This window comes from Lontra canadensis, unplaced genomic scaffold, assembly GCF_010015895.1.
Source record: "Lontra canadensis isolate GAN:19392208 unplaced genomic scaffold, GSC_riverotter_1.0 scaffold41, whole genome shotgun sequence".
In the NCBI taxonomy this organism is placed as follows: Eukaryota; Metazoa; Chordata; class Mammalia; order Carnivora; family Mustelidae; genus Lontra; species Lontra canadensis.
The window spans coordinates 15,771,594-15,799,324 of NW_022631035.1; the positions used below are offsets into that span (position 1 = coordinate 15,771,594).

At 36.3% G+C, this 27,731-nt stretch overlaps 2 protein-coding genes across 3 annotated transcripts in view; both read right to left on the reverse strand.

Annotated features, from left to right (window-relative positions):
- EFCAB3 (EF-hand calcium binding domain 3) overlaps positions 1–17,783 on the reverse strand; it is a 121,612-nt gene extending 103,829 nt beyond the window's left edge. The window contains exons 1-13 of one of the 2 annotated variants that reach the window (XM_032870911.1): positions 17,688–17,783; positions 17,068–17,121; positions 16,418–16,522; positions 10,020–10,073; positions 9,256–9,360; positions 8,574–8,627; positions 7,978–8,082; positions 5,061–5,111; positions 4,309–4,413; positions 3,239–3,292; positions 2,355–2,459; positions 1,611–1,664; positions 1,028–1,132 (exon numbers count right to left, since the gene is read on the reverse strand). In XM_032870911.1, coding sequence (XP_032726802.1) covers positions 1,028–1,132; positions 1,611–1,664; positions 2,355–2,459; positions 3,239–3,292; positions 4,309–4,413; positions 5,061–5,111; positions 7,978–8,082; positions 8,574–8,627; positions 9,256–9,360; positions 10,020–10,073; positions 16,418–16,478 — 853 coding nt within the window. In that variant the 5' untranslated portion in view covers positions 16,479–16,522; positions 17,068–17,121; positions 17,688–17,783. The remainder of the gene's footprint in view (positions 1–1,027; positions 1,133–1,610; positions 1,665–2,354; positions 2,460–3,238; positions 3,293–4,308; positions 4,414–5,060; positions 5,112–7,977; positions 8,083–8,573; positions 8,628–9,255; positions 9,361–10,019; positions 10,074–16,417; positions 16,523–17,067; positions 17,122–17,687) is intronic. The other variant, XM_032870912.1, reaches the window with a different exon arrangement.
- Positions 17,060–27,731, reverse strand: part of LOC116875477 — an 86,924-nt gene continuing 76,252 nt past the window's right edge. Inside the window, exons 42-50 of the mRNA XM_032871037.1 lie at positions 27,075–27,128; positions 26,596–26,700; positions 24,281–24,334; positions 23,255–23,359; positions 21,636–21,689; positions 20,024–20,128; positions 19,128–19,181; positions 17,688–17,792; positions 17,060–17,121 (exon numbers count right to left, since the gene is read on the reverse strand). Coding sequence (XP_032726928.1) covers positions 17,060–17,121; positions 17,688–17,792; positions 19,128–19,181; positions 20,024–20,128; positions 21,636–21,689; positions 23,255–23,359; positions 24,281–24,334; positions 26,596–26,700; positions 27,075–27,128 — 698 coding nt within the window. The remainder of the gene's footprint in view (positions 17,122–17,687; positions 17,793–19,127; positions 19,182–20,023; positions 20,129–21,635; positions 21,690–23,254; positions 23,360–24,280; positions 24,335–26,595; positions 26,701–27,074; positions 27,129–27,731) is intronic.

The following is a 27,731-nucleotide window of genomic DNA, read 5'->3' on the forward strand; positions in this document are numbered from 1 at the left end:
TATCAGAATGCCTTTAAGCTTTTATGATTTCTTTCTGGTTCTTAGAATTCACTAGGTTGGCTATTGAGAACTTTTGTTTTCCACTAGGTGGCGCTATAGCTTAAGTTTATGGTTTTCGCCCCTAGTGACTCCTGGTAGCTTGTTTTCGGAGCGTGCGTGCTTACTGCAGCAGCTCTCTGGAAGGATGCACGTGTGGCCCTTGCACATGGAACTAACAGCAGAATAGGGGGAGGTGTGGGTTCAGCATCTGAGCACTGGGGATGCCTGACAACTACAGAGAGATCCCAAGGTATGGTACTCGCAGAGGCTCACGGGTTGACTTCCTGCTGAGTGCAATCTCTTGAATGCCAACTGAAAATCATCTCTGCCTCTTTGCCAGTCAGTGAGCTCTCCACTTAGTGCTGTGGGTGCTGGTGGAGAAAAATGGGTTTTCTCAGCTGGTCCTGCTCTGCTGCGGCAGCCAAGCCCTCACTCACTGCTTTCCTTTCCCCTGTGGGAAAGGTCACTGTGGCCCATGTACCACTGCCTTGGGGGAGAGTGGTGCCGGGAAAGTTTCTCTTTACAGCCTCCACTGTGGCCAAACTCATATTTGTCTTTCTTTTTCTCTGATGCTGTGCTGGAGTCTCCCTCCTGGAAGGCTGGACTTCTTCTGCAAGTTCTCATGCCTGGGTCAGCACTCACCAGATCTTTGCCTGACAGCATGAGAGAGGTGTAGGCAATTTTGCTGACTGTGTTGGTTCTGCAGCCCTGTATAGAGGTTGCTTGTCTCTTACAGTTGCACTGGTGATCGAGGCTCCTCCTGGGTCCCTTGGAGTAAGGTGCTAGTTCCAAAACACTCTTGTTTGTGTCTGGGTGTCCAATTCATTGATCAAAAAGGGCGATTATAGAGGAGGAACAACTTACATGCCATGTTGCTGATGTCATTCCTTTTAAAAATTTTAATAGCACTTTAAAGAGTTATGTTTCCAGAATCTTATACAATAACTAAATACTCTCTGAAATCCATGGCCATGCTGGAAATGCTTACCATCCAATGGCAATATGTTCAGCAGCTCCTGGCTTTCTTTCTTTGTTAATTCAATCCCTACATTTTCCAGATAAAGTTGTGTGTCACTGGCATTAATTTTACCACCTTTAAAAAGATGGGAAGTGTGATATGTGAATTTTCATATATAATAATTCTACTTTAAGATAATTATAATAAAACAGCACTATCTCAACTCGTTAGAGATACAACGCAGAAGAGCAAGGAAACAATGGGGCCTGCCTAATTGCATCACAAGAAGGGGTTAAAAAATAACATGATTGCTTTAAGTCTTGTCAAAAGAATGTTTTTATTAATGCTCTAAAAAAATAGGGACAAGCCAACCAGCCTATAATAAAATACACTTCTTAAGAATATGATACTTCTAAAACCATCTATCTTATCTAATTTGTTTTATCTAATAAAACATCTATCTATAATCTTAAAAACAAATGTGTCATCACTATACTAGTAAAATAAGGCTTCTGTATAGTTTTGGAATACTGGGATATACAATTAAAATATGGTATGTATGTACAACAAAGGATCTGGATTTTACATCTTTTCATCATTACTTCTCACTCACCAGAAAATAAATTTGCTGTACCCATAAAGGAGTTCAGTGCAATCTTTCCATTATCTGAAATACAAATCATAAAGCATATGTTAATAAAATATGTATTGCTATTGGGAATAAGGTCCAATTTTTCCATGAAATTTTCCAAGTTGTCATTCCTTACATAGAGGAAATTTGTTGATTTAAACATTTTCTTTTATATCCAACCACAATATAGAATTGTAAAGAAGGTGTTTTAACAAATACTAAATTAGATCTTTAACAAATACTAAATTACATCTTTAATTCTTTTCCATTTGATCCTCCTTTTCACCTAACAGATATCTCTTTGGTGCCATATTGTTGCTCTAAAGTCAGATATCACTGAGCCTCTATTTTAACCCAACGTGACATTCGTTTTTGTTAAATGAGAATATGATAGTCTCTAGTTGTACATTACATACGAAACAATTCCAGACCTTTTTGAACTCATTTTGGTTTTGTCAATTTCTGACCTTTTCTGACATCTATTTCAATAGCTTCTGTTGTTTTCCTCTGAAGAGCTGTTTTGTTTTTCCTAGCTAAATTTGTCCTATTGGTCCTCTGACAATATTGAGAATAATAACAAGAAGTCATATTTCTCATCTTCAAGGATTATAACTCTATAAGTACTTCTAATTTTCTAAGTGAAATTCAATAAGAGTATTCAGATTTCCTGAGAAGATTTCAAAGATTTTTCTGATAGGAAGTGTAAGTGATAAATGAAATACTCACTGTCCCTTTTCAGATGATTGACTAGATCTTGGATTTCTTTCTTTTCAAGGTCATAGTTCAAGTTTTCCAGAATGGTTTCTATTTTATTCTCTAAAATTTTCCCACCTTAATAAAGAAAGAGGTGAAATAAAAATGTGAATTATGCCTAAAATTAAAAGAATTCTACTTAAGTCTACGAACCAAACCCTAATGGGAGGGAGAAAAGCAAAGTTGCAATGCAGATGTTCAAGGAAGACACAAAACTAAGGTGGCAGGGGGCAGGGCTGGGGAATGTGAAATAAAGAACATGCCCTTACACATGTTATAAGACACCCTGTTAAAATTCATTATAGATATTTAAAGCAAAGAAAATAAGTGAAGCCAATTACTCATTTTTCATTTCTTATTGATAATTGGGGGATATGTCAGAAACAACAGCCATAATTCTGGCTACTGAGCTTGAAATCTGCCACTATAACAGTAAACTATTTCTACAAATTTACTGGTTACTTGAACTTGAGTTATAAGTCATAAAGGAGAATGAAAAAGGTTAATAACCTAACTGTTAAATATCACAGAGTGGTTAGGAATATGGGTTCAAATTCTCTTCCACTGTTGAAACTGTGTGACCTTTGGCAAGTGAGTCAATATCTCCCACCTGTAAAATGGTGCTAATGTTAATTAAGTACATATCTCTTAGGACTTTTGTGATAATTAAATGAGTTGCTAGATGTAAAGTATTTAGGACAGTGCCTGGCATTATAATCAAGAGAAATTAGCTATTGTTATTATTAAGCAATTAAAAGGATTTCCAAAAGGAAACACAAAACTTCAAGATCTCATTTTTACTTGATTTCTTATTTTTATCATATTTTTATTCTTATCTTATTATGCTTATCACTCACCTCGGAAAGTCTTTAAACCATCTAGCAACCGACTGCGATAAACCTTTCCATCAGCTATAAGAGAAGTCATAATTGATGTCATGGAGAAAGTGACACAGCAATTCAGAATGAGAGTACAGACTATTCTTTTTTTTTTTTTTTTAAGATTTACTTATTTATTTTAGAAATAGAGAGAGAGAGAGTGCATGAGTGGAAGTAGGGGAAGAGGGAGAGAGAGGAGAAACAGACTCCCCACACTGGGCTCTATTCCAGGACCCCACGATCATGACCCTGGCTGCCAAGAGCTGGACACTTAACCAACTGAGCCACCCAGGTGCACCCAAACTATTTCATAAGGACAATAATGTCACATGATTGGCCTTATAAATTGATCTAATTTCTTTTTTTTTTTAAGATTTTATTTATTCTTTCGATGGAGATAGTGAGAGAGAGAAAGTGAACACACAAGCAGGGGGAGAGGCAGGCAGAGGGAGAGGGAGCTCCGCTAAGAAAGGAGCCTGATCTGGGGGCTCAATCCCAGGACCCTGGGATCATGACCTGTGCTGAAGGCAGATGCTTAACCAACTGAGCCACACAGGCACCCCCAAATTTATCTAATTTCTTATCTATACATCCTTCTCTTCCTTGGTTTTAAGAATAAAGGGAAGGAATAGAGTAAGGTTTTAAATTTATCCATTTCACTATTCTGAAAATTTGTATCTCTGATTTGACTTTTTTACATGACTTCCTCTCCAGTCCCCTCCCACCCCCCAACAACTTCTTTCTCTCTATGCTTTAGGACTGTCAGACATTTCAAAGTCAATATCCTAAACTAAAATTTATTAATTTAAAAATCCCAATTTCTTTATGAAGTTCTCAAGCTAAAGGCCAATAGAGTCAGCTCCACCCCCTACAGTTGCCTCCATGAGGGCAAAGGTTTTTGTCTGTAATTCTACAACCTAAGAAGTGCTCAATAAATACATTGACTCTAAATATATACTTAAAAGTTTCATGATTCCCCACCTACCCCAACAATATATACACTCAAACTACATTATCCTAAAGGCAACAGCAGTGTCAGAAATGCTCACAAGTAATTGGCAGAGTTTTTAGCAGCTTCCAGCATTCTGTAGGTGTGAGTTCTATCCCTAATTTTTTCAAAAAATCACCTACTTCATCAACATGAATCTTGATTCCTTTGAAAAGATGGAAATTATGACTGATGAAAAACTTAAGAGTGATAAGTGATTCTAAATTATGAATTTTATCTAAGTTTAATTGCAGAATTGAGAACAGGGTTGACAAAAGTGCTGAATCAAGACTCTAAGCGACTTTCAAAAACAACTAAATCTCATAATTCTAGAGAGGAAAAAATACATTTTGAATGCTCTTATAAAAGTGGGATAAATTGACACTCTGAAATGGGAGTTGTATAAGACCAGAACCACTTATCTAAATGACTATATAAATAATTCTATAAAGATGGCATCTATATTACATTTTATTTGCCTATGTGATAAGTTAATCAGAAAAAAGATTTATACCAATGTCTTACCATGCCAATTATTGTGGCAACATAGATTTTTGGCTGTTCAAACAATGGAAAGTGATATGCAGTATTGAAAAAAATTCCAGAGAACACTGGATATTTTACTAAGACATAAAAATTCAGCAGTTTTGCTCAAAAAGCGTATAGCCCAAAAGTAATCTGGATCATTATATAAAAGATATCACTAATGTACCAGGAAGAAGAATAATGTCAGTATTATAGGAATAAAATGTTTAAAAGCATAACAGAGAATTATCAGAATATAATGACTTTTTCCTCTAAGTTTTCACTTACCTTTGAATGGATCTACATTTTTCATGAGCGTATTCAGTTTAACCTTTTCATCTGTAAGATAACATACAAATGAGACCCAGCCATAATGACTCAGCTCCAGAAAACATTATAAACAGTTTATATTGTAAAACAAAACACTGAAATGTAGAAACTTAAACCAATTTGTTCTATAAATGTATCCTCGATAAGCATGGAATTGTTGGATCAAATTCTAAATATGGTAAATATAGAACACCGAAGAAGAAACTGTAGTATAAAATACCAAATTCTATACATAGCAGAGCTAGGAAGTTTTTGTTTGTTTTAGTTTCAGGTGTACAATTTGTTGATTCAACATTTCCATACATTATCCAGTGCTCATCACAAGTGCCCTCCTTGAACCCCATCAGCTACTTAATCCATCCACCCAACGATCTCCCTTCTGGTAACCATCGGTTTGTTCTCTATAGTTAAGAATCTGTTTCTTGGTATATGTGCTGTCAAAGCGAGCACAAGAGTCTGTTTCTTGGTTTTCCTCTCTCTTTTCTTCCCCCATGGTTGTTTGTTTTATATCTTTAATTGCACATGAGTGAAATCATATTGTATTTGTTTTTCTCTGACTTATTTCATTTAGCAAAATTTTCTCTAGCTCCATCTATGTTGCTGCAAATGGCAACACTTCATTCTTTCTTTAGGGCTGAGTAATATTCCATTGTATATATATACACATCCCATCTTCTTTATCCATTCATCAGTCCATGGACATTTGGGCTCTTTTCATAATTTGGCTATTGTTGATAGTGCTGCAATAAATATCGTGCTGCATATATCCCTACAAATGAGTATTTTTGTATTCTTTGGGTAAATACCAGCAGTGGTAGGAAGTTTTAAAAGTATCAGTGGACCTGCTTTCCATTTGGCTTGTTCTATTTTAGAATCCAGGAGTACCGTGTCTGGCCACCTTACTATCACAGGATTTAAAAGCAGTGTATACTGTAATATCAGTGTGTTCACCTACTTAAAATATTGTAGATTACTACTTCCATGTGCAGCCTTTACTTAGCACATTCTTCATGCTCCAATTCCACAGCCATCAGATTTCCAATCTTTTCTGAATCCCTCATTTAATTTGTGTAATTACTGGTCGAAAATTTCATTTCTAGGGCCACGTCACACAGCCCCCTGACGGTATCATTCATATCAGAGTCTTTGAAGCCCTGCCTACCTCTCTTATACAAGGCAGTATTATTTAGTAGAAAGGGAAAACCTCTCAAGTCATATAAACCTCTATAGGCTTCTTTAAGAGCATCTTTGCTTCGCCACTGAGCAGCCATGTGGATATGAGCAAGTCAATTAGCTTCTGTACTGAACCTCAATTTCCACATCAGGGTAACTAAGATAATAATCTACCTTTCAGAGTTGTTTTGAGGACTATCGATAACATATTTCAAGTACCAAATATTGTTTGTGGCATACAGTAGCACTTAATACTTTATAATTATTGAGGAATGATGCCAGTATCATGGCAGCATAAGACATCCCTCTTTTTTGTCCCCCCTTTAAACAACTAAATTCAGCATCCGTCCATGAACAAAAGTATCTCTGTTGGGATTGTGGGATCCAGCACCATTTGCCAAGGAACCCAGTAGAAATTTACCCACATGGGTATTGAGTAACAAGGAGACAGACCATGGTACGGGTTAAGAACCAGCCCCAGCCTCTCTCAGGTGTGGCTGGGAAATCCAGGAGAGTGATGACTTGGGCAGACACCCACAATGGGAAGGCTTTGTGGAGGTCCAGCTTTCCTGAGGGGAGATTCCAGTACTCTACTGGAGCAAAACAATATGAGTTTGGATGCGCTGGAGTGGGTGAGAGGAATCCTGCTAGGGCTGCCCCACCCACAAGGCAACACACTGCAGAGCTGCACTACTAGCTGGTGGCAATCTCTCCCCAGGATGGGGGAGGAGGGGAAAGAAATCTGGGAGTGATTTCCTAGCTACTCCAGTTGTATGTAATGCTGCTAGGGAAGCCAGTTTTTCTCCTGCAGCACCCAAAGTGTTGAGGTGGTGCCTCTGTGACTGGCGAAAAGGATGAGATCAGGAATGGGCAGATAATATTAAAGAGCATTAAACAAATGTGGTTTCTGTTGACTGCCTTCAGGACTCAGTAGGGAAGCTTGTCCATGAACTGCTGGGAGAACCTTACTTGAAGACCTCCACACCTGGCCTATGGGCACTTCCAAAACCACTAAATCCCTACTTCCCCCCAACTCTGCAGCAGCTGCCTGTGCCTGCTCACGAACGTGGTGTTGAGAGTAAACCGGGAGTGCCCTCAGAAAACATTCCACGGTCTGTGGGCAAGGGAGAAACCGCAAACTTGAGTTGTAGCTCCACCTTTTGGAAAACAAAAGAGAGGTTTTCTTTCAACAGACCGCCTGATGTGTTTTAAGAACCAGAAAGGATTACAAGCTTAAGAATTCTGCCAGAAGAGGGAGCAAGAAGTGTGGAGCAGGGGTATCCATACAGTGTTGGAGGAAGTCCCAGAAATAAGCAGGACCAAGGAAAGCTATCTCCCACCTGAAGATAATCTTCAAGACAAGTAGAGCTTTGGAGGAAGTGATTACTGTCTTTTCTGCCGTTATACGTTCCTTCTTTTAGTCTAGTTAAAATTTATGGTGATTTAAAGGATTTTTATTTTTTTTTTTTTCTCCTGACTGTTGTAAAATTTCTTCTTTAACTTTCCTTTGTTTCATTTCTCCACCTGCTTCTTGGATCTGTCAATTTCTAGTTGGCATCTAGGAATTTAGTCCTGGAGCGGGGAGTCACTATTTTCTGATTTAAACACTAATGATCTGAGTTAATACCTTTTCCCACATGAATACCTTTGGAAGTTTTATTAGAGGAGCTCACTCTCCCTAAAGGCACAACAACATGCTCACCATCAGCTGGCAGACGGTTCCGCAGGTCCTCAAGTTCCTCATCCTCCAGCTCATAACCCAAGTTTTCCAGGACGCTTCCTATTTTAGAGGTGCGACACTTTCCACCTCAGGGAAGAAGGAATAGGGATAAAATATAGGAACTAATACCCAAGGAAAATGCTGGCTATATTCATACACCAATGAAACAAAGCCACAGGATGATAATTTTTAAAAAAACTGTTTAGGGCTACATGTGGGACATGTTCAACACACTCCAAAATGGAGATTAATTGTGGAAGCCAGGAATAGAATATATTCTGCCAATCTCATCTCAGGGGTCCTTTATACAGTGTGCAGGAACGATGTATTTAGAAAAAAAATCATAATTGTATTTATATATTAATTCCATATGCTACCTTTTTATATTATAACTTTTTCCGTGTCAGAAAACTCTAAATTACCACATTGGATGTTGTTGCATCTTAAGCAGATCTACAGGCTAATGGGATAATAAAATCAATAATCTAATTGTTGTATAATGATAAGGTGTTTTAAAAGTTCAACTAAAGTCTTTAGATCTTAGTTTTACTTGCCCTCTTATTGAGATTCTCACTTACCAGGAAAAGCTTTTATATAATCGAGCAATGTATTTTTCTCTATCTTTCCATCAGCTGTGAAATAAGACACATTTAAGGTAAGAAAAAAGGTTATATGGACAGTGAAAAAAGAGTAGGAAGAGCATAATTTCATAAATACATACTTTAAAAATATTTTCTTAAGTAAGAAAAAATAAGATGAAGAGAAAATTCCTAATGTGGACAGAATGACAATTCTTCTACACTGAAACAGAGATACCTTTTTCCCCCACTCTGATTTCTCCTTTTCCATCCTCTGTTACCTGCTAATTTAGCCTTTTCTCTTTGCCCTAAGCTTTATTAACCTCAGAGTAATGATATTTTTTTAAAAAAAGTCTTTGTTTTTAAGTAATCTCTACACACAATGTGAGGCTCAAAATTACAACCCTGAGATCAAGAGTCACCTGCTCTACCAACAGAGCCAGCCAGGTGCCACAGAGTAATGATACTCCGAATGGCAGGACCCCGGTATGAAGATATCATAGCCACTCAAAACTACCTAAATGTTGAAGTCATAATTTCTTTTACAAGTAAAGGTTGATCTTTTTGCCTTTTAGATTTTTACGGGAGACCAGGTGATTCCATTCTTCAGATGCCCTCACACCAAAGTGTACACTAGCACAGAGATACTCCACACATACACAATGGTACATAAACTACCTACCTGTAACTGGCAACATTTTCAACAGCCCCAAGAGCTCTCTATCTGTGAGCTCTATCCCCATGTTTCTCAGTGCTTTGTGTATGTCCTTGGGTTCAACTTTTCCTCCTTTAAAAGACAGGAATGGTAATAGATGAGGATTGCCTACTGAATCCAAATGATGAAGTATCTAAGCTTGCACTGGGTTATCTACAGTTATTTGACGTTATTTCTGTGTTCTAAATAAAATACTTATTTATAATGCTCTTAATGACCTCAGAAGAATTAGCCCAGATCATAGTAAAAGAATATATAGGAGGTGAAGTGATCTAACGTGTGTATAGGCAACCACCTAATCTAAATTTTATTATTATCACTAAAATCTGTTACTCTTTGCTTTGCCTGACTTGTGAGGTAGATTATCTTCACTGCCCACATTATTTGTATCCCTGTCAAAGTTTCACCTTAAAATTTACTGGGTTACAGTAGATGTTAGTTAAATATTTTAAGTGAATGAACAGATGTGTTGCCCATTGGAACGAGTCACAAAATAAAAATGAAGTTTCAGAGCATACAGTAACTTGTTATAAAGAAAGAGCACCACAGCATTTTTACCAAAACATAAATAATCCAATGTAATATTCATGTCATTAGGATCAACTTTAATCATTAAAAAAGTAGAAGTTAAAGGTCAATGACAGAATAAGAAAATACAACCTAAGATGTGTAGGTGAATGTGAGGTATTTGCATTTTAGTTTTACATCTTTTCACAAAACATCTTGCTCACCTGTGAATGTCTTTATTTCTTCTAGCAGTTTATGCAGATCAGCCATCCCAAAAGCTAAAAAACAAAACATTAATTCAAACAGATACAATTGTGTACTGACTGAGAAAAACTGTTAAACAGAGCAAGAGAATTAATTTTTTATGATTTATTGTTAAAGACACATATGCAGATAAGCATGAAACAGAAAACTACTGTCTAAAAATGTTTACTGTTAATTTCATTATTTATTCTCTGCTTTCTTTTAATATCTCAACCACTCCACACCATGGAACATCTCCCTCCTCAGGCTTGTTCTCTTCACTTTCTCCCACCTACTACACCAGATCCCCAGAACAAGAGCAAAAACTTCCATTTGGCACTTTAAGTCTAGCTATTTCTCTGTTTAACACTCTCCAGTACTGACACTGCCAAATTAGCTTAGTTTTTTGCATTTTTTATAGATAAGTTCATTACATACTCAAAGATTGTGAGTGCCTTTAAATGAAAAGAATATATGTATTCTGTAATTTACCTAGACATTCTAACCCAATAAGTAGCATAATGCTTTGCACATAGTAATATTAAATGCTTTAAAATTAAACAGTGAAATGGAACATGTTCGAATAACAGAATTAAGCTCTTATATCAGGATATTTTTCCAGGATTGCAGATGCAGTATATTATAGGGCAATACCCCAAACTTAGAAATTATGCATATTATTAGCATTTTCTTACCAAAAAAACCACTATTTATTACTATGGGATCCCATTCTTCCTTTGGGGTAGTTTCCAGTATGTCCTCTCCATACACTGACTTAACAGATTTGCCCCTTGGGGGCTTGTGCTACATGGACAGCACAAGGTCATTTTATTTAAAACTTCCAGTGAACTATCAGTTAACACCTACTGATTACCCTAACTGAAAGTCCTCATTGAAAGCCTTGAATAGTGGCTAAACATATTACTAAATTAATTCAATTTCTCATTCATTCAACAAATATTTATAGAGTATCAAATATCTGCGTACATGTGCAAGACACTGGCAGATACAGCAGTGAGCAACACAGACATGGCTCTTGTCCGCACAGAGTCTTCATTTACTACTTATTCCACTAAGCCTAGGTAGGAAGACACTTGATCTTTCTTTCAGCTTCTCCATCAGGACACATTTTCAGAAATCTCTCTTTTATTTTTTATTCTAAGATAGCAAGGAAAATTTGTGCTGATTTCACAGGATCAATAGCAAAGGTATGATGGATAATCGTGTATATGATGATAGTGGGAAACATTGAGGGAAGCAGAATACTATTTATTTCATCTGGGTTTAATAAACACTTATCTTAGCTCCATATGTACATAATATCCTCTAGCCTGAGGATTAAACCCAATAGCTTCTCAAATTTTTAACTGGAGATCTCAGTCTGGAATTCAGTTATTTAATTTCATCTCTCAGAAAATAAAGAGTTTGATCAATTTGTTGGATAGGGTAGTATTTTAAAACTTTTTTTTCCCATCCATAAGTATTTATTTCCTTTTCTTCTTGGAAACCTCAATAAAAGGATAGGAAAGGAATAAAAATGTAGGGGCACCTGGGTGGCTTAGAGGGTTAAGCCTCTGCCTTCAGCTCAGGTCATGATATCAGGGTCCTGGGATTGAGTACCACATCAGGCTCTCTGCTCAGCAGGGAGCCTGCTTCCCCACCCCCCCAACTTGTGATGTCTGTTAAATAAATAAGTTAAATCTTTAAAAATGTAATCACTCACAAAAAACCCCAACAATATAGGAGAAGACACCAGTGAACAAGAAACTTCACAAATATTTAGAAATTAGAAAGCAAGCAAGGTAGTGTTAACTAATTTAGCAGAGCTGAGGAAAGGGAATTATAACATGAAAGCTTATGAGGGGTTAATAATAAAACATCATAATTGAAATGTCTCTGACAGATCGTAAACTGAAGTGAATAGGAAGTAAAGCCAACCCTTTCTGGAGGAATGTGTTTCATTTTAGGTCTCAAAGAATTCTCAGAGTAATTCTTCAGTGACACTGAACAGCATATAGTAAATAACCAAACACATTGGGAAATAAGGACACCATAAGTGAGAATCAGAAGAAACAATAGTGAGAAAAAAAAGCCACAATCTGTTAACTGGAATTATGAGACCAAGATTATAAGTAATTATGTAAACTTGAAAATATCTGCAGAAAATGAAAATACATGAACTACTAGATTTGAAAGAAAACTAAGTCAAATTTCTGGAAATTGAGGATAAAAAACAAAAGAATACCCAACAAAATATAAAAAAGAATATAAACAACAGGAATATAAGAAATGAAATGAAGAAGTAAATAGCTAGATGCAATAGCAGACAAGACACAGCTGAAAAGTGAGAGTACTGGAAGTCAGGTCAGGCAAAATCATCCAGAATGACCCACGGGAAGAAAAATATAGAAAATAATGGAGACGGGTTAAGTGTCACAGATTATGGAGGGAAAAGGCTTACTGTACATTTAATTGGAGTTCTGGAGTTGGGGGAACCTATGGGGTAGAGACAATGTTGGAAGAGACAGTGGCTGAGAATTTTCCAGATCTGATGAAAAATTCCAATTCTCAGACTCAGAAGTCCCAAAGAATCCCAGGGAGAATAAGCGGAAAGGAATCTATTCCTTTCTTTCACATTACAGTGAAACTGCAGAACTAAAGAGAAATGTTTTAAAAGAAAAGAAAGATTATTCTCCAAAAACCAGTAGATTCACAGCTGACTTCTCATCAGCAACGTTATAAAGAAGAAGATAGTGGAATGATAACTTCAATGAGCTGAATGAAAATAACTGTCCACCTATAATTTTAAACCAGGAGAAAATATCTTTCAAAAATAAGGGTAAAAAAAGACAACTGACAGAATGGGAGAAGATATTCACAAATGACTTGTCAGATAAAGGGCTAGTATCCAAAATCTATAAAGAACATATCAAACTCAACACCCAAAGATGATCCAATCAAGAAATGGGCAGGGGCACCTGGGTGGCTCAGTGGGTTAAACCTCTGCCTTTGGCTCAGGTCATGATCCCAGGGTCCTGGGATCGAGCCCCACATAGGGGTCTCTGCTCAGCGGAGAGCCTGCTCCCCCCCCCCCCCGCCCCCCTCTCCCCCCTTTTGTTTTCTGTTTGTCAAAAAAAAAAAAAAAAACTTTAGGGAAAAAAAAAAAAGAGAAATGAGAAGAGGACATGAACAGACATTTCTGCAAAGAAGACATCCAGATGGCCAACAGACACATGGAAAAGTGCTCAACATCACTTGGCATCAGGGAAACACAAATCAAAACCACAATGAGATACCACCTCACACTAGTCAGAATGGCTGAAATTAACAAGTCAGGAAAGGACAGATGCTGGCGAGGATGTGGAGAAAGAGGAACCCTCCTACACTGTTGCTGGGAATGCAAGCTGGTGCAGCCACTCTGGAAAACAGCATGGAGATTCCTCAGAAAGTTGAAAATAGAGCTACACTACGACCCAGCAATCGCACTACTGGGTATTTACCCTAAAGATACAGATGTAGTGATCCAAAGGGGCACATGCACCCGAATGTTTATAGCAGCAATGTCCACAATAGCCAAACTATGGAAAGAACCTAGATGTCCATCAACAGATGAATGGATAAAGATTTTTAAAGAATATAAGAAGTATATTTCTTGGTAATTAGAGTAAGAAAATTAGAAAACTATTTTTTAAAAGATTTTATTTATTGACTTGAGAGAGAGAAAGAGAGTATGCAAGAAGGGGGTGGGAGAGGGACAAGCATACTCTATGCCCAGTACAGAGCCCAATGTGGGGCTCCCTCCCAGGACCCTGAGATAATGATGTGAGCCAAAACCAAGATGCTTAACTGGCTTAATGACTGAGGCACCCATAGAAGGGTATTTTTAAAGTGTATGTATGCTATGTAATCTTTACACTCAATTGGGACTCAAACTCACAACCCTGGTATCAAGAGTTGCATGTTCTTCTGACTGGGTCAGCCAGGTACTCCTGGAAGACTATTTTATTTTATTTTTATTTATTTTTCTTGTTATGTTCAGTTGGCACTGTATAGTACATCATTACTTAAAAAATTTTTTTTTACATCATTAGTTTTTGATGTAGTATTCAATGATACATTAGTTGCTCATCACAACACATGTCCTCAATACCCACCACTTGACTATCTCATCCCCCCATCCCTCTCCCCTCTGAAACCCTCAGTTTGTTTCCCAGAGTCCATAGTCTATCATGGTTCATCTCCCTCTCTGATTTATCCCCCTTGAGTTTTCCCTCCCTCCCCTATGGTCCTCCATGCTATTCCTTATGTTTCACATATGAGTCAAACCATATGATGATTGTCTTTCTCTGCTTGACTTATTTTACTTAGCATAATCCCCTCCAGTCCCATCCATGTTGATGCATATGGTGGATATTCATTGTTTCTGATGGTTGAATAGTATTCCATTGTATATATGGACCACATCTAGAAGACTGTTTTAAAGAGAATGTAAAGCATGGCTGTTTAAAAGTTCCTAATGTAGACCAGGGAATAACATAAGCCAGTGCAAAAAGACAGGGAGAAGGGATCGGGAAGTTGGTATATCATATAGGTATAGAGGAACTGTTAGTTCATAACCTTGAAAGCTTCCTGGATGAAATCTAAAACTGGCCCCCATAAACAGAGGGCAGAGAGAGACCAAAGAAAGAGGCAGACCATTCCAGATTGGTAGGTGGCAGATTTAATAAGCAAGGGAATTTACATACAAAGCGTCTCCTGGGTGGCTGCAGGATGAGTAGTTATCTGCATGGACTCTCCTGAACCTTAAAAGTCACATAGAGGCCTTAACTGGGTTCGGTCATGTGTACTGTCCAGATGGCTTTGAAACACATTGCTCCCTTAAGACTGCATCCTTGAACATGACTCCCACTGTAAGAATGGTGGGCAGATCATATATTCCAGGGAGGAAGTAAGAAGCCTCTGAGTCCAGCTCAAGGGTCAACCAGTAGTCACACCCTTTTAATTACCTCCTCCAACAGGAATGTATAGCTGGATGACAAGACTTTTTTTTTTTTTAATCTTTTTCAAGTTTTTATTTAAATTCCAGTTAGTTAACATACTGTATAATACTAGTTAACATACTGTAAAATACTAATTTAGTGATTCACCACGTTCATACAACACCCAGTGCTCATCACAAGTGCCCTCCTTAACACCTACCCCTATTTAACCCATCTGCCTGATCACTTCCCTCCATCAACCCTCAGAAAACAAAATCCCTTTGTTTTCTACAGTTAAGAGTCTGTTTTACGGTTTGCCTCTCTCTTTTTTCCCCACCATGTTCATCTGTTTTGTTCCTTAAATTCCACATATGAGTGTAATCATATGGCATTTGGGTGACAAGACTTTTTTCTTAACTTTTTTTTTTTTTTTAAAGGTTTTATCCATCCAGTTGACAGAGAGATAGAGATCACAAGTAGGCAGAGGCAGGCAGGGGGAGAGAGAGAAGCAGGCTCTCCGCCGAGCAGGGAGCCCGATGCGGGGCTCGATCTCAGGACTCTGAGATCATGACCTGAGCTGAAGGTAGAGGCTTTAACCACTGAGCCACCCAGGCGCCCCAACTTCTTTTTTTAAATTAACATAATTCTGTTACGCTGAAAAGAAAAAAAAATAAATAAAGGAAGGAAAAAAACATATAATGTATTATTTTGTTTCAGGGGTACAGGTCTGTGATTCATCAGTCTTTCACAATTCACAGCAGTCACCATAGCACATACCCTCCCCAGTGTCCATCTCCCAGCCACCCCATCCCTCCCACGCACCTCCCCTCCAACAATTCTCAGTTTGTTTCCTGAGATTAAGAGTCTCTTATGGTTTGTGGGTGACAAGACTTTAAAAAGATATTTAAATCGTTTCCTGTCTTGCTAATTTTGGCCATTCTAACTGGTGTAAGGTGGTATCTCAATGTGGCTTTCATTTGAATCTCCCTGATGGCAAGTGATGATGAACAGGTGGTGGGTATTGCAGAGGGCACAGATTGCATGGAGCACTGGGTGTGGTGCAAAAATAATGAATACTGTTACGCTGAAAAAAATAAAAAAAAGATATTTAAATTGTGTAGTTAATCTGGAATTAGCAACCTGTTCTCTGTGGGTAATAAGCCCTCTTTCAACTTCTTTCAAGTAAATATTTATCACCTATAACTCACTCTAACACATGTACCATGCACCCTGAGATTAATGAAAATACACTGAGTCAAAATGTTCTTTTATGTTTAAAGAGTCAAAAAGAGTTAAAAAGTCGTATTAGCATCCAAACAGATCTAGTTTCAGGAATTCTCAGACATAAGCTTATAAATCTAAATTTCCCTTAAAAGGTCTCTAATATCTATGATGCTCACCATCAGTTGGTAAGTTTTGTGACAGATCTTTAATCTTCTCATCTGGGAGCTTGATTTTCATGTTTTCTAAAATTTCTTCCAGGTTACTAACATCAACCTTCCCACCTAAAGAAAGAATCAGGAACACAAGAGGAATGTAATGACTTTCCTGAAGGAGGAAATTTCAGTGAATCCCCATGCACCATAGCTAGCAGCAAAAATATCAATGACTCCACACTCAAGTGTCCACAAAGGTGGACAAAATGAAATTAGAATTATAACCTCTTCCTTGCTCTTGAGGACAATCTTACAAAGCACAAATTCATCTCCAGTGAATTATAATGGTAGAGACAACAAATTGAAAACTTCTTTCTGGTAGGTGGGGCCATAAATGCTCAGTTTAGCTCTTCTAGTCACTGAAATGCCCTGAACAGTTGCCAATTTTTACCTCACATCTTCCATGTAGACCCAGATTTAAATCTGCTCTTAAGCTAAATTTGATAAAGACCAAATTTACTAAGCAGCAAAAGGAAAGATTTTGAACATGGCATCTATATTCAAAATAGCAAAATCAGTTCAGATGAGAGGTGGTAAGATCCACAAGAGAAGAGCCAAATGATAATATGAGGCAGGAGAACCTTATTTATCTTTCTTTTCACCATGTTACTTACGATTGAAAGATTTCACTTCATCTAGCAATCTATTTTTATATACATTTCCATAATCTGTAAGAAAAAGCACAATTGATATCACAGATAAAGTAATTATAGATGTTTAAAGAAAACAAATGTATCATTTCACAAAGATACTTTTAAATGATTTGCCTTAGAGATAACTTTGATTTTTACCCTCCAGTGAATCTGGAACTCTGAGAAACCTCTCAGGGTGCTGTGTCTGACTGAGTGCAAAGCCAGCAACTGGAGGCAAACGCCTTAATGGAATATGAACACATCTTTCTTTCACTTTCTTTGGCTTTTCCTTCTTTCTCCTACTCCTTTCTACTCCTCCCATCCTTTTTTACATCTCTCAGCTTAACTTTTAGTTTTGACGGCGACAATAAAATTTTATACCCAAAGGCAAGAAAATAGAGTTGCTGATTCCCAAAGAAAGAATGAAATTACACTTCCCAAAGGAAGAACAAGGCCATGCTAAAGTTTCTTAGACTTTCTTTTTGTGGTTGTTTTAAAATTAGAATATGTAATAAATACGGCTTTTTTCTTTTTTTTTAAGTTGTCTTAAACACAAAAGATCAACTTCCCTTGAAAGCTCTCATAGTATTTGAAATGCTTACCATCAACTGGAAGACTTTTTACCAGTTCCAGGTATTCTTGAGGTGTGAATTCTATCCCAATATCTTCTAAAATATTTTTCAGATCTTTGACATTAACTTTTTCTCCTTTAAAAAAGAGAAATGGCAAGTATAGTTAACACTATTATGTAAGTATCTAAGTATTACTAAGTATTAGAGTATTCTAAGTATTCAAAAAAAATGAAATAAAATTGTCCACATTTATAAATCACCATCCCTAGCTGCCAGATGGAAGACAAAGGTACAGTAAGACCGGCTCCGTGGAGTATAGGGCAGGCAGAGAATTAGGATTTACTCCCTTGACCCTAGGGAAAGATGCACTTTCATAGCGTTGGAGCTAAGAAAGTATAATTCTCAGTAAACTGTGGATTTAAGTAATTATTGTCTTGTAAATTAGAATGTAGATGTTAACCTGATATTGCTCTCTGCTTGTCCGAAAATTATTAGATTATTTGGACAAAATCCTAATTTTTACTTCAAATATTATTGTGGTAATCTAGATCAAGGATTAGCACACATTTTCTGTAAAGAGACAGACAGTAAATATTTTAGAATTTGCAGGATATAGAGCCTCTGTTGCAGCTACTCAACTCTGCTATTGTAGCAGAAAAGCAGCCATTAATAATGCAGTTCCAATAAAACTTTATTTATAAAAAGAGGCAGGGGACTAGATTTGGTGTGTGGCCAGTAGTTTGTTTTTCCCTGATACAGATTTTCAGCTTTTCAGTGGTAAAGATCAGAAGCATTATTATTGGTATTTTAGAGGATATAGGACTTGCTACAGAGAAATGAGGAAAAAATTTAATCCAGGTAACCCAAAGACTGACTCTGGACACCTAGACACAAGCACTTGTAACAACACCCTTGTAACCACCATCTAGGTGAGAAAGAGAACACTGATAACACTCTGGGGGTCTCTCATTGTCTTTTCCAGTCCCTATCCACACTCTTTCTCTATAGGTTATCACTATCCTGACTTTTTGGACAGGGATTTTTTGCTTTTCTTTACACATTTCTCACAATTATTTAAAAAAAAAAAAAACAAGTTATAGAACCCTTACATTATTAGGGTTAGGGAACATTGCACATCATTTATGAAAGCATTTTTATAGAGGTAAATGAAGCAAAATGAAAGACTATGTTGTTATATAGGTAATAAAATTATGATTTTTTAAAAAGAAGAAGAGGCAATATAAAATTCAGGATAATGTTATCTCAAAAAGTGGGAAGGCATGGTAAAAGGAGAGGGAAGCAACCATGTGTTGATGTAATGATATTGGAAATATTCCAGTTATTTTGTTGAGGGGGAGTCATGGAAATTAGTAAAACGCTTATAGATTTACATGTTCACTGAAAAAACAAGATGGGAAAATGTCATTAAAGAATTAGAATTTTAACCTTTATGATAACTTTTTAACTTGCCTATAACTGCTGTCACATCACTCATCACTTTTTTTAGAGAAATATTTCCATCAGCTGTAATACAAAACATAAAAATGTCAGACATTGATACAAGACAGGAAAGCTTTGACATGGAGCAAAGTGAAAAGCCCATATATTCTATTAAATAATTGTGTTAACCTTAAATTTATATTCCTTGGTTTGAGCGCTTAATTCCTTATTAGTAAGGACAATGGTGTTTGGCCCATGTCCCTTGAACACAGGGACTATGTGTTCATAGTCCCTGACTATACTGACTATGACAAACGTATTATCTCCAGTTCTCAAATCTTCAGAGACTTTCTTGTAAGTATGGCAAAAGAGATCATCAATAAAGGTCAATTCATTTTGGTTTGTTTTTGGTGAACCTTACATCTAGCCCAAATACTAAGCCAGGGGCTTCACATCTTCCATCTATTTAAATAAGCTTTTCTCAAGTGTTTCAACTCTGTGTCTGTCTCAGTATGGTGGTGACATGGGCTTATTAGATATTTGAGGAAATATTAATGATCTATTAGATCCTATCATAGATATTTTTCTCTCAATTATTTCAGGCTGTCTTGGTTAGGCATTCATTCATTTCCCCCACTGTTCCCATGTTTGTTTCTCTCTACCATTCTCTGGCATGACATCAGCTGTGAATAACCTCTCAGCAGTAATCACTGTGAGTAGGGTGATAATTTCAGATGAATACAGATGAATTCAGATGAATACAGATGAATACAGGATTTCCTTTTATCTTAAGGCCAAGTTCTTCTTCATAATTCTTAAAAATATCTTAAATTCATCAAATCAATCTAGTTCTAAAAATTCTTATGTATGATCCCAAGATTCTAAGCCCTCCCCTAAAAGGCAAAATAATTGTTTACAATGCTCACCATCCATAGATTGCTTTTGTAGCACACTTTTAAGCTCCTTATTTTTGAGCTTGATCCCCATGTTCCCCAAAACTGTGTTCAGGTTATTGACATTAATCTTCCCTCCTTAGAAAGAGAGGGAGAAGTAAGAAAAAAAAACAATAAAGACACAATATGAAAAATATTTCTTGTGCTGATAAGTTAATTCAACTCTCAATATGCCTGGCTGCTGGTTAGAGTTCTAACTGGAATTACCTTATTGGAAAGTGATTTGGCAATAACTATCATGATTCTTTAAAATGTTCATAACTCTCAACCCACTAATTCCACTTTGGGGAATGCAGAAAAAGCTATGCAAAAGGAGAAGGGAAATGTTCATTATAATCTTACTTGTCACAAGTAAAGAAAGAAAAAAAAAAGAAAGAAAGAAAGAGGGAAGAAAGGAAGGGAGAGAAGGAAGAAGGAAGAACCATAATTTAAATTTCTAATGACAGGGATTGGTAAGTAAACCATTATATCTTCATTCCACAGAAAATGACATAGCCATAGCTGTTACAGAAGGTGATTGCACAGGAAAAAAATGTTATTTTATAGGGTGAAGTTGTATCATGAGGTCATTTAATATATATGAATTAAAATCGTATGCCCAGTAAAAATATACATACATGAATAATGTAAACAATGCATGTGACTCTCTCTGACATTCCACAGTCAGCAAGCACATAAATAGAGTGAATCTCAGATGGACAACATCGGTTTATTATTCCATCACGTGCATTCATTTCCCCTAAACCTATTGTACTGTAACTATTTTAAGTCAATGTGATTCTAATATTGGATGTAGCTTTAATATTGTGGCCCTTAGATAAATTAGGTTAATTGCTTAACTAATTGCTTAACTATAGGGATAACAGTGTATTCCATCACTGCAAGAAAAAGTGACTTATCAGGACTGGTATGTTGGTGTCTTTTACAGAGTCTTCCAGTGGGATTTCAGAGCACTTCTGACTCGATGAGATTATTGTTTAATTATGTAGGGCTTCAGAATATTAAGAATGGTAATGATTAGATAGTAGGATTATAGATGATTATTTTTTCTTTAATTTATATTTAGTGGGCATATAGCACCTTTTATATTGAAAAAAATAGAAGAGGGACTCCTGGATGGCTCAGTCAGTTAAGTGTCTGACTCTATTTCGGCTCAGCTGTGATCTCAGGGTGATGAGACTGAGCCCCTCATTGGGCTCCATACTGGTCATGGAGCCTGCTTAGGACCATCTCTCTCCCTCTCCTTCTCCCTTCCCCTGGCACTCTCTTAAAAAAAAAAAAAAAAGAAAAAATAGAAGAAAATTAACAGTTCACAGCTGAGCATTATGATGCTTATTTTCAGCACTGTAAAGGTTAATAGTCTAATTGGACCTATCCAAAAGACATAGGAAGACAATTGTGGAGATCCTTAGGACTGATTCCTTTGAGTCTCACACTGGGATCAAGTGTATATAGCACCAAAAAAAAAAAAAAGACTTTAAGATTAATATATAGAAGGAATGGCAGAGGAATCATGATCATGATAAAAAATACAAATACAGAGATTAAAAATCTCATATACTTTCTTATTATATTTCTTACCCACCTTTGAAGGACTTCAAAGCTGAGAGCAATCTGTTCTGAAAAACTTTCTTATCATCTGTAAGAAAAGGGACAGTTCGGGACACAGAATGAGTCACAAATAGAATCTAAGGGTCAGAGTTTCCTTTGTGTGACTAACTTTAGAAATCCATCCACTTTCACCTTCAAATCACGATGAAGTTAAGCAATTAAAAATTTCTCACTATGGTACAGAGTGATACATAGTGTAGAGGTAAAGCTTGGGTTCAAATTCTTGTTCTGCTGCTGCCTAGCTTTGTGGCCTTAAGGGAGAAACTGTGGCCTTTCTGTACCACAGTTTCCTCTACTATAAGATGGGCATAAGGTGCCATCATTTGTGAGGTGAGGACTAACTTGGCACATCATTAGGTCTCAACAAATGTTAGCGGTTATTGTTACTAGATCCAGTAATCCATCCACTAATCACACCCTCAATATAAAACCACTAATTCACAGGGAATCATGCACCCCCATGTTTATAGCAGCATTATTTATAATAGCCAAATTATGGAAGCTGCCCAAGTATGTAGTGATAGATAAATGGATAAAGAAGATGTGGTATATATGTATACTATATTATATATATATATGGAATATATATGTTTATTATATAAGTATAATATTATTCAGCCATAAAAAATAATGAAGTGTTGCCATTTGCAATGGCATGGATGGGGCTAGAGAGTATTAGGCTAAGTGAAATAAGTCAGTCAGAGAAAGACAAATACCATATGATCTCACTCATCTGTGGAATTTAAGAACCAAAACAAGCAAAGGAAAAAAAAGAGAGAGAGAGAGAAAAAAAACAGGAAACAGACTCTTAACTACAGAGAACCTGCTGTAGGTGGGGTGATGGGTGAAATAGGTGATGGGGATTAAGAAGCATACTTGTGGGCACCTGGGTCACTCAGTCAGTTAAGGTCATGAAATTGGGGTCCTGCGATTGAGCCCTGTGCTGGGCTCCTACTCAGCAGGGAGTCTTCTTATTCTTTTCCCTCTGCTCCTTTCCCTGTTTATGCTCTCTCTCTTTCTCTAATAAATAAATACAATCGTAAGAAAAAAAAAAAGAAGTACACTGGGTGATGTAAGGAATTGTTGAATGACTATATTGTACGATATATGTACATATTATACGGCACTATGTTAGCGGCATTGGAATTAAAATAAATTATATTTTATTAAATATTTATCAAATAAAATAAAATAAAATAAAAACTTGATTAAAAAAATAAATTGAGCTTGACAGAGGGAGGCATTGTCAGAGTTTAGCTCTGGGAGGGTTAGCGGCAACGCAAGGAAAAATGACTCTGGGAGAGAACAGGAATTTATGAGGACTTCTGCAACGTTACTGAGAGAGACAAGATGTAAATCCTTCTTTCCTCTCCCTTTCAAAATCATTAGTAACATCTTTCCCTAATGCTGATTTTGTGGAAAAGGATTCTTTTGACAGCTGGATTTCGTACTTGAATTGGCACAGAGTAACGGACTGTCCACACGGAAGCAAGAGCTGAAGGATGGGTGCCTGAACATATGTCACTTTAAAGTATAAACATCACAAGCAGAACCTTAAAACTGAACTTTCTGGAGGTTGTAGATGCAGCTCACCATCAGCTGGTAGTGATTTTTGTAGATCAAGACATTCCTTATCATTGACTTCTATCCCCATGTCTCCAAGAATGTTTTTTAGATCAGTGGCATCAACCTTTTCTCCTTTGAAAATAAAGTGTTTATAGGTGAAAATTTTAGAAATTAATAACTCAGTATTATGGAGGTTCAAAACTTCCAAGTTCTTGACTTATATGATACGTATTTTTAAAATATACTTAAAATAGCTTTTATTGGGGCACCTGGGTTGGAGCCTCTGCCTCAGGTCATGGTCCCAGGGTTCTGGGATCGAGCCCCTCATGAGGCTCTCTGCTCAGCAGGGAGTCTGCTTCCTCCTCTCTCTCTGCCTGCTTCTCTGCCTAGTTGTGATCTCTGTCTCTCAAATAAATAAATAAAATCTTAAAAAAAATAGCTTTTATTGCATCATTCTCAATTTGGGGTTAAAGAGCAAAGGTAAAATGGGATGTAGAAATAGTGTATCATTAGAAGTCAAAACAAACTTGTTCCTAAATTATTAATACAAGAAAGTCTCTCATAATTTGGGGGATAATGTGTAGAATAAAATCTAGTTACCAAATTGGATAATGAATTGCCAAGAGAAATAATTATGGCAAGAGATCTTATACTGACTTATGGAATTGATTGTTCACAAAATCCACATAATCTTGAGCTTTACAAAACTTTACCTTATTTATTCATATGCTTACCTAAAATTTAGCTATTTACATGTAGGCAAAGACATATATACATATATGAGAAAAACATCTCTACAGTATATAGGACTTGTTATCAAAAACAAGTTCTGTAGTTTATTTTTAAAACAGATAATTCAATGCTGAAAATAAAAAAAAAATAAAATTAAAAAAAACAGGTAATTCAAGATCAAATGGATTTTATCAGGCAGAAATATTTTACAATAACTGGGTAAGATGGTAAAATTAATATGACCAATAGACTACTGGGACAATAACATTTAAAATATAATTTATTATGAGGCATTAGGGTTTCAGTGTTATAGAAACTCACCTGTAAAATCTTTCATTTTCAGTGTCACATTTTCCAGATCAACCTTCCCATCAACTGTAAAACAGAGCAGTCAAAGACAAAGAATGAGACTGTTCCTTCTTTTTTCTCTACCTATGACACTTGTCCCCCAACTAGAATGTTGATATCATCTTGAATTTTAGTTCTAGACTATTAATTTTTCATCATACTTACGTAGGTATAAGGATAAGTTTTTAATTTTTTAAAGGATTTTATTTATTTACTTGACAGAAAGAGAGGGAGAGAGAGAGTATAAACAGGGGGAGCAGCAGGCAGAGGGAGAGGGAGAAATAAGTTCCCTGCCCAGCAGAGAGCCCCATGCAGGGCTTGGTCCCATGACCCTCAGATCATGACCTGAGCCAAACCAAGAGTCAGACGCTTAGCTGACTGAGCCACCCAGGTATCCCTTGTCTTTATATTTGAATGACATCTTAGCTGTATATAATTTTCTTTGCCACACTTTCTTTTTCAAATTTGTGGACATTATTCCATTCTTTTCTGGAATTAAATGTTGGCTTGGAAACCTATTGCCTCTCCTCCCAATCTATTACGTGCTTTCTAACATCTGTATGTTTTAAGAATTCCTATTTTTCCTCAATAAGTAAACAAAGAATTACTTCACTGTAGAATATTCTGGATCAACATTTTCTGGAACTGGTGTTGTGTCTTTGATTTGCATTCATTCCTTCATTTTAGAAAACTTTTCTTTTTTTCCTTAAACTAGATTTGATTAAAAATTTTTATTTGCTATATTCTCTATTTTAAAGATATTTGATATTCTTATGTTGGTTCACTTTGTGAATTATCCATATATACTAGATTTTTGAGAGAGAGAGAGAGAGAGAGAGAGAGAAGTTATCTATCCAATTTGCTTTACTCTAGATCTGGACATTTTAGTGAGAAACCTCTGGATTTTACCAGGTTAATTTCTGAGGGAGGAGAAAGGCTAAGAGGAGTCTAATTGTGTTATACTACTGTTTCTACTCAAAAAATCTTTTATCTCCTTAGTTGTCCTCATTAAACATTTATGGCATTAGGCTGGCCTCCTTTTATTATTTGATTGGTGCTGAATTTCCTTCGTTGATTTTTTACTTTTTTTGTTCTTGTTGTTCACTTTGTTAGATATTAGAGGAAAGAAAAACTAGACAGATTTTGGTTTCTTTATCATCTTAAACTGGAGTCCTCTGGATCAGTAAGCATTAAACTAAACAGTTCCTTAAATATTTGAAAGAATTTATTCTTAAAACTCTCTGGGCCTGTTACCCTTTGTTAGAGTGGTGGGTGGTGGTGGGAAATTGACAGATATAATTATTTGATAGTTTTTTTCAACTGTCATTATTGGCCTATTCATATTTTTCACTTCTTCTTTGATCAATATTGGTAATTTATTTCTTTTACTTTGGAAAAATGTTCATTTATTAATATAATTAACATCTTAATCTCATGTTATATATAACACCTTATTATAATAATATTATTTTACTCCATATCCACAATTATATCTCTTGAAATTCTTTTTTTTTTTTTTTTTTTAAGATTTTATTTATTTATTTGACAGAGAGAGATCACAAGCAGATGGAGAGGCAGGCAGAGAGAGAGAGAGAGAGAGGGAAGCAGGTTCCCTGCTGAGCAGAGAGCCCGACGTGGGACTCGATCCCAGGACCCTGAGATCATGACCTGAGCCGAAGGCAGCAGCTTAACCCACTGAGCCACCCAGGCGCCCCTCTCTTGAAATTCTTATTGTGTTTCCCTCTATCCCTTTCTAGTCTTTCTGACTATATCTGAACAACCAAGTCTAATCATTCTTCATCATAGACTGTTCTCTTACTCACTGTTTAATGTTTCTTTTAAATGTTTCACTTTCTATTTTCCTTTTCTTCTTCATGCTTTGACCTAAGAATGGTTTGTCAGAACTCTTACTAATTTTCATTATTCATAGAATACTCTGCTAATGAAGAGTCTGATGTGCTTTCATTTGAGACCTACATTCAGCTACATGCTTTTAAAAATGTTCTGTTGAGGGGTGTCTGGGTGGTTCAGCCAATTAAGCAGCTGCCTTCAGCTCTGGTCATGATCCGGGTGTGTTGGGATTGAGCCCTAAGTCGGGCTCCCTGCTCAGCGGGGAGCTTGCTTCTTCCCCTCCTCAGGACCCTCCCCCTAGTTTGTGCTCTCTCTCAAATAAATAAATAAAATCTTTTAAAAAATATCCTGTTGGTACTAAATACTATCATTGTTCTATTGATACTCTCAAACCCAAGCTGTCCTAAAGGGAATATATTTTTATGTACAATGCTCACCATCAACTGGTAGGTTTTGTGAAAAATCTTCAAGTTCTTTATGTGAAAGCTCAATCCCCATATTTTTCAGAAATGTGTCCAGGTTATTCATATCAACCTTTCCTCCTTAGGAGAGACAAAGATCATAAAAACAACCAGGATGTGGAAAAATTCCTTATTAGTTCATGTATATTATGGTTCTAACTTTACACATGAAGACATTAAAGCCCAGTAAGACCTAGCCAAGCATACAAGGAGGATCAGCATTAAAACTGGATATAGAGTCTCATTGTTTGATTGTATCTTTTGTTCATATCAACATAGTACAAGTTCTAAAAGGGCTGGGTAATTTTCCAGGGATTTATGGAACATATAACATATCCATAAATATTAGAAAATACATACATAAAATTTTTAATGTAATAAAAATAAATTAATGTATATGAAAAATAAGAGACTATCTCAGATTTATTTGTTTTCTCATTATATTTCTCACTCACTTTTAAGAGTCTTCACACCATCCAGCAACCTTTTTTGGTACACCTTTCCTTCAGCTTTAAGAAAAGGCATAATTCAGGTGAGAGAAAAATAGTAAGGGAGATTCACTGAAACAATAAATACCCTACAATTCTTTCCCTAACTCCATAATTTCAAAAAAGATGTACTTGTTAATAATTTTTCTGAAATTTACCTGGTTTATTCTCAAATAATAACAAAGTTTCCTTGGAGAAAGATTTTAATGAGGCAAATTTATTCACTCTTGCATTAAAGGCAAGGATTATGGCTTAAAACTTATAAAGCATATATCTCATTTGATTTACATTTATTGCTGGTTTCTTTCCTTACACTCTTTATTCTTCCATTTTTACATCTTTCCACTCTCAGGAGTATTAATGGAACTGAGAACAACAATACATATATGTTATTGGCAGGATTAAGTGAGAGAGATATTGCCCACCATAATAAAAACTAAATGACCCAAATTTTCTTTGGCAAAAATCAAATAATTAAAAAGAAAGTTGCATTCTAGAAAAAAAAAAAGTTTTAAAAAATGATTTTTTTAAAAAAAGAAAACAAAACAACCTGGTAACAATCTGGTATCATTTTAGAAGAAAATCCTACAGTCAAGCACTCTAAAGCTCCTTGAAGTATACACA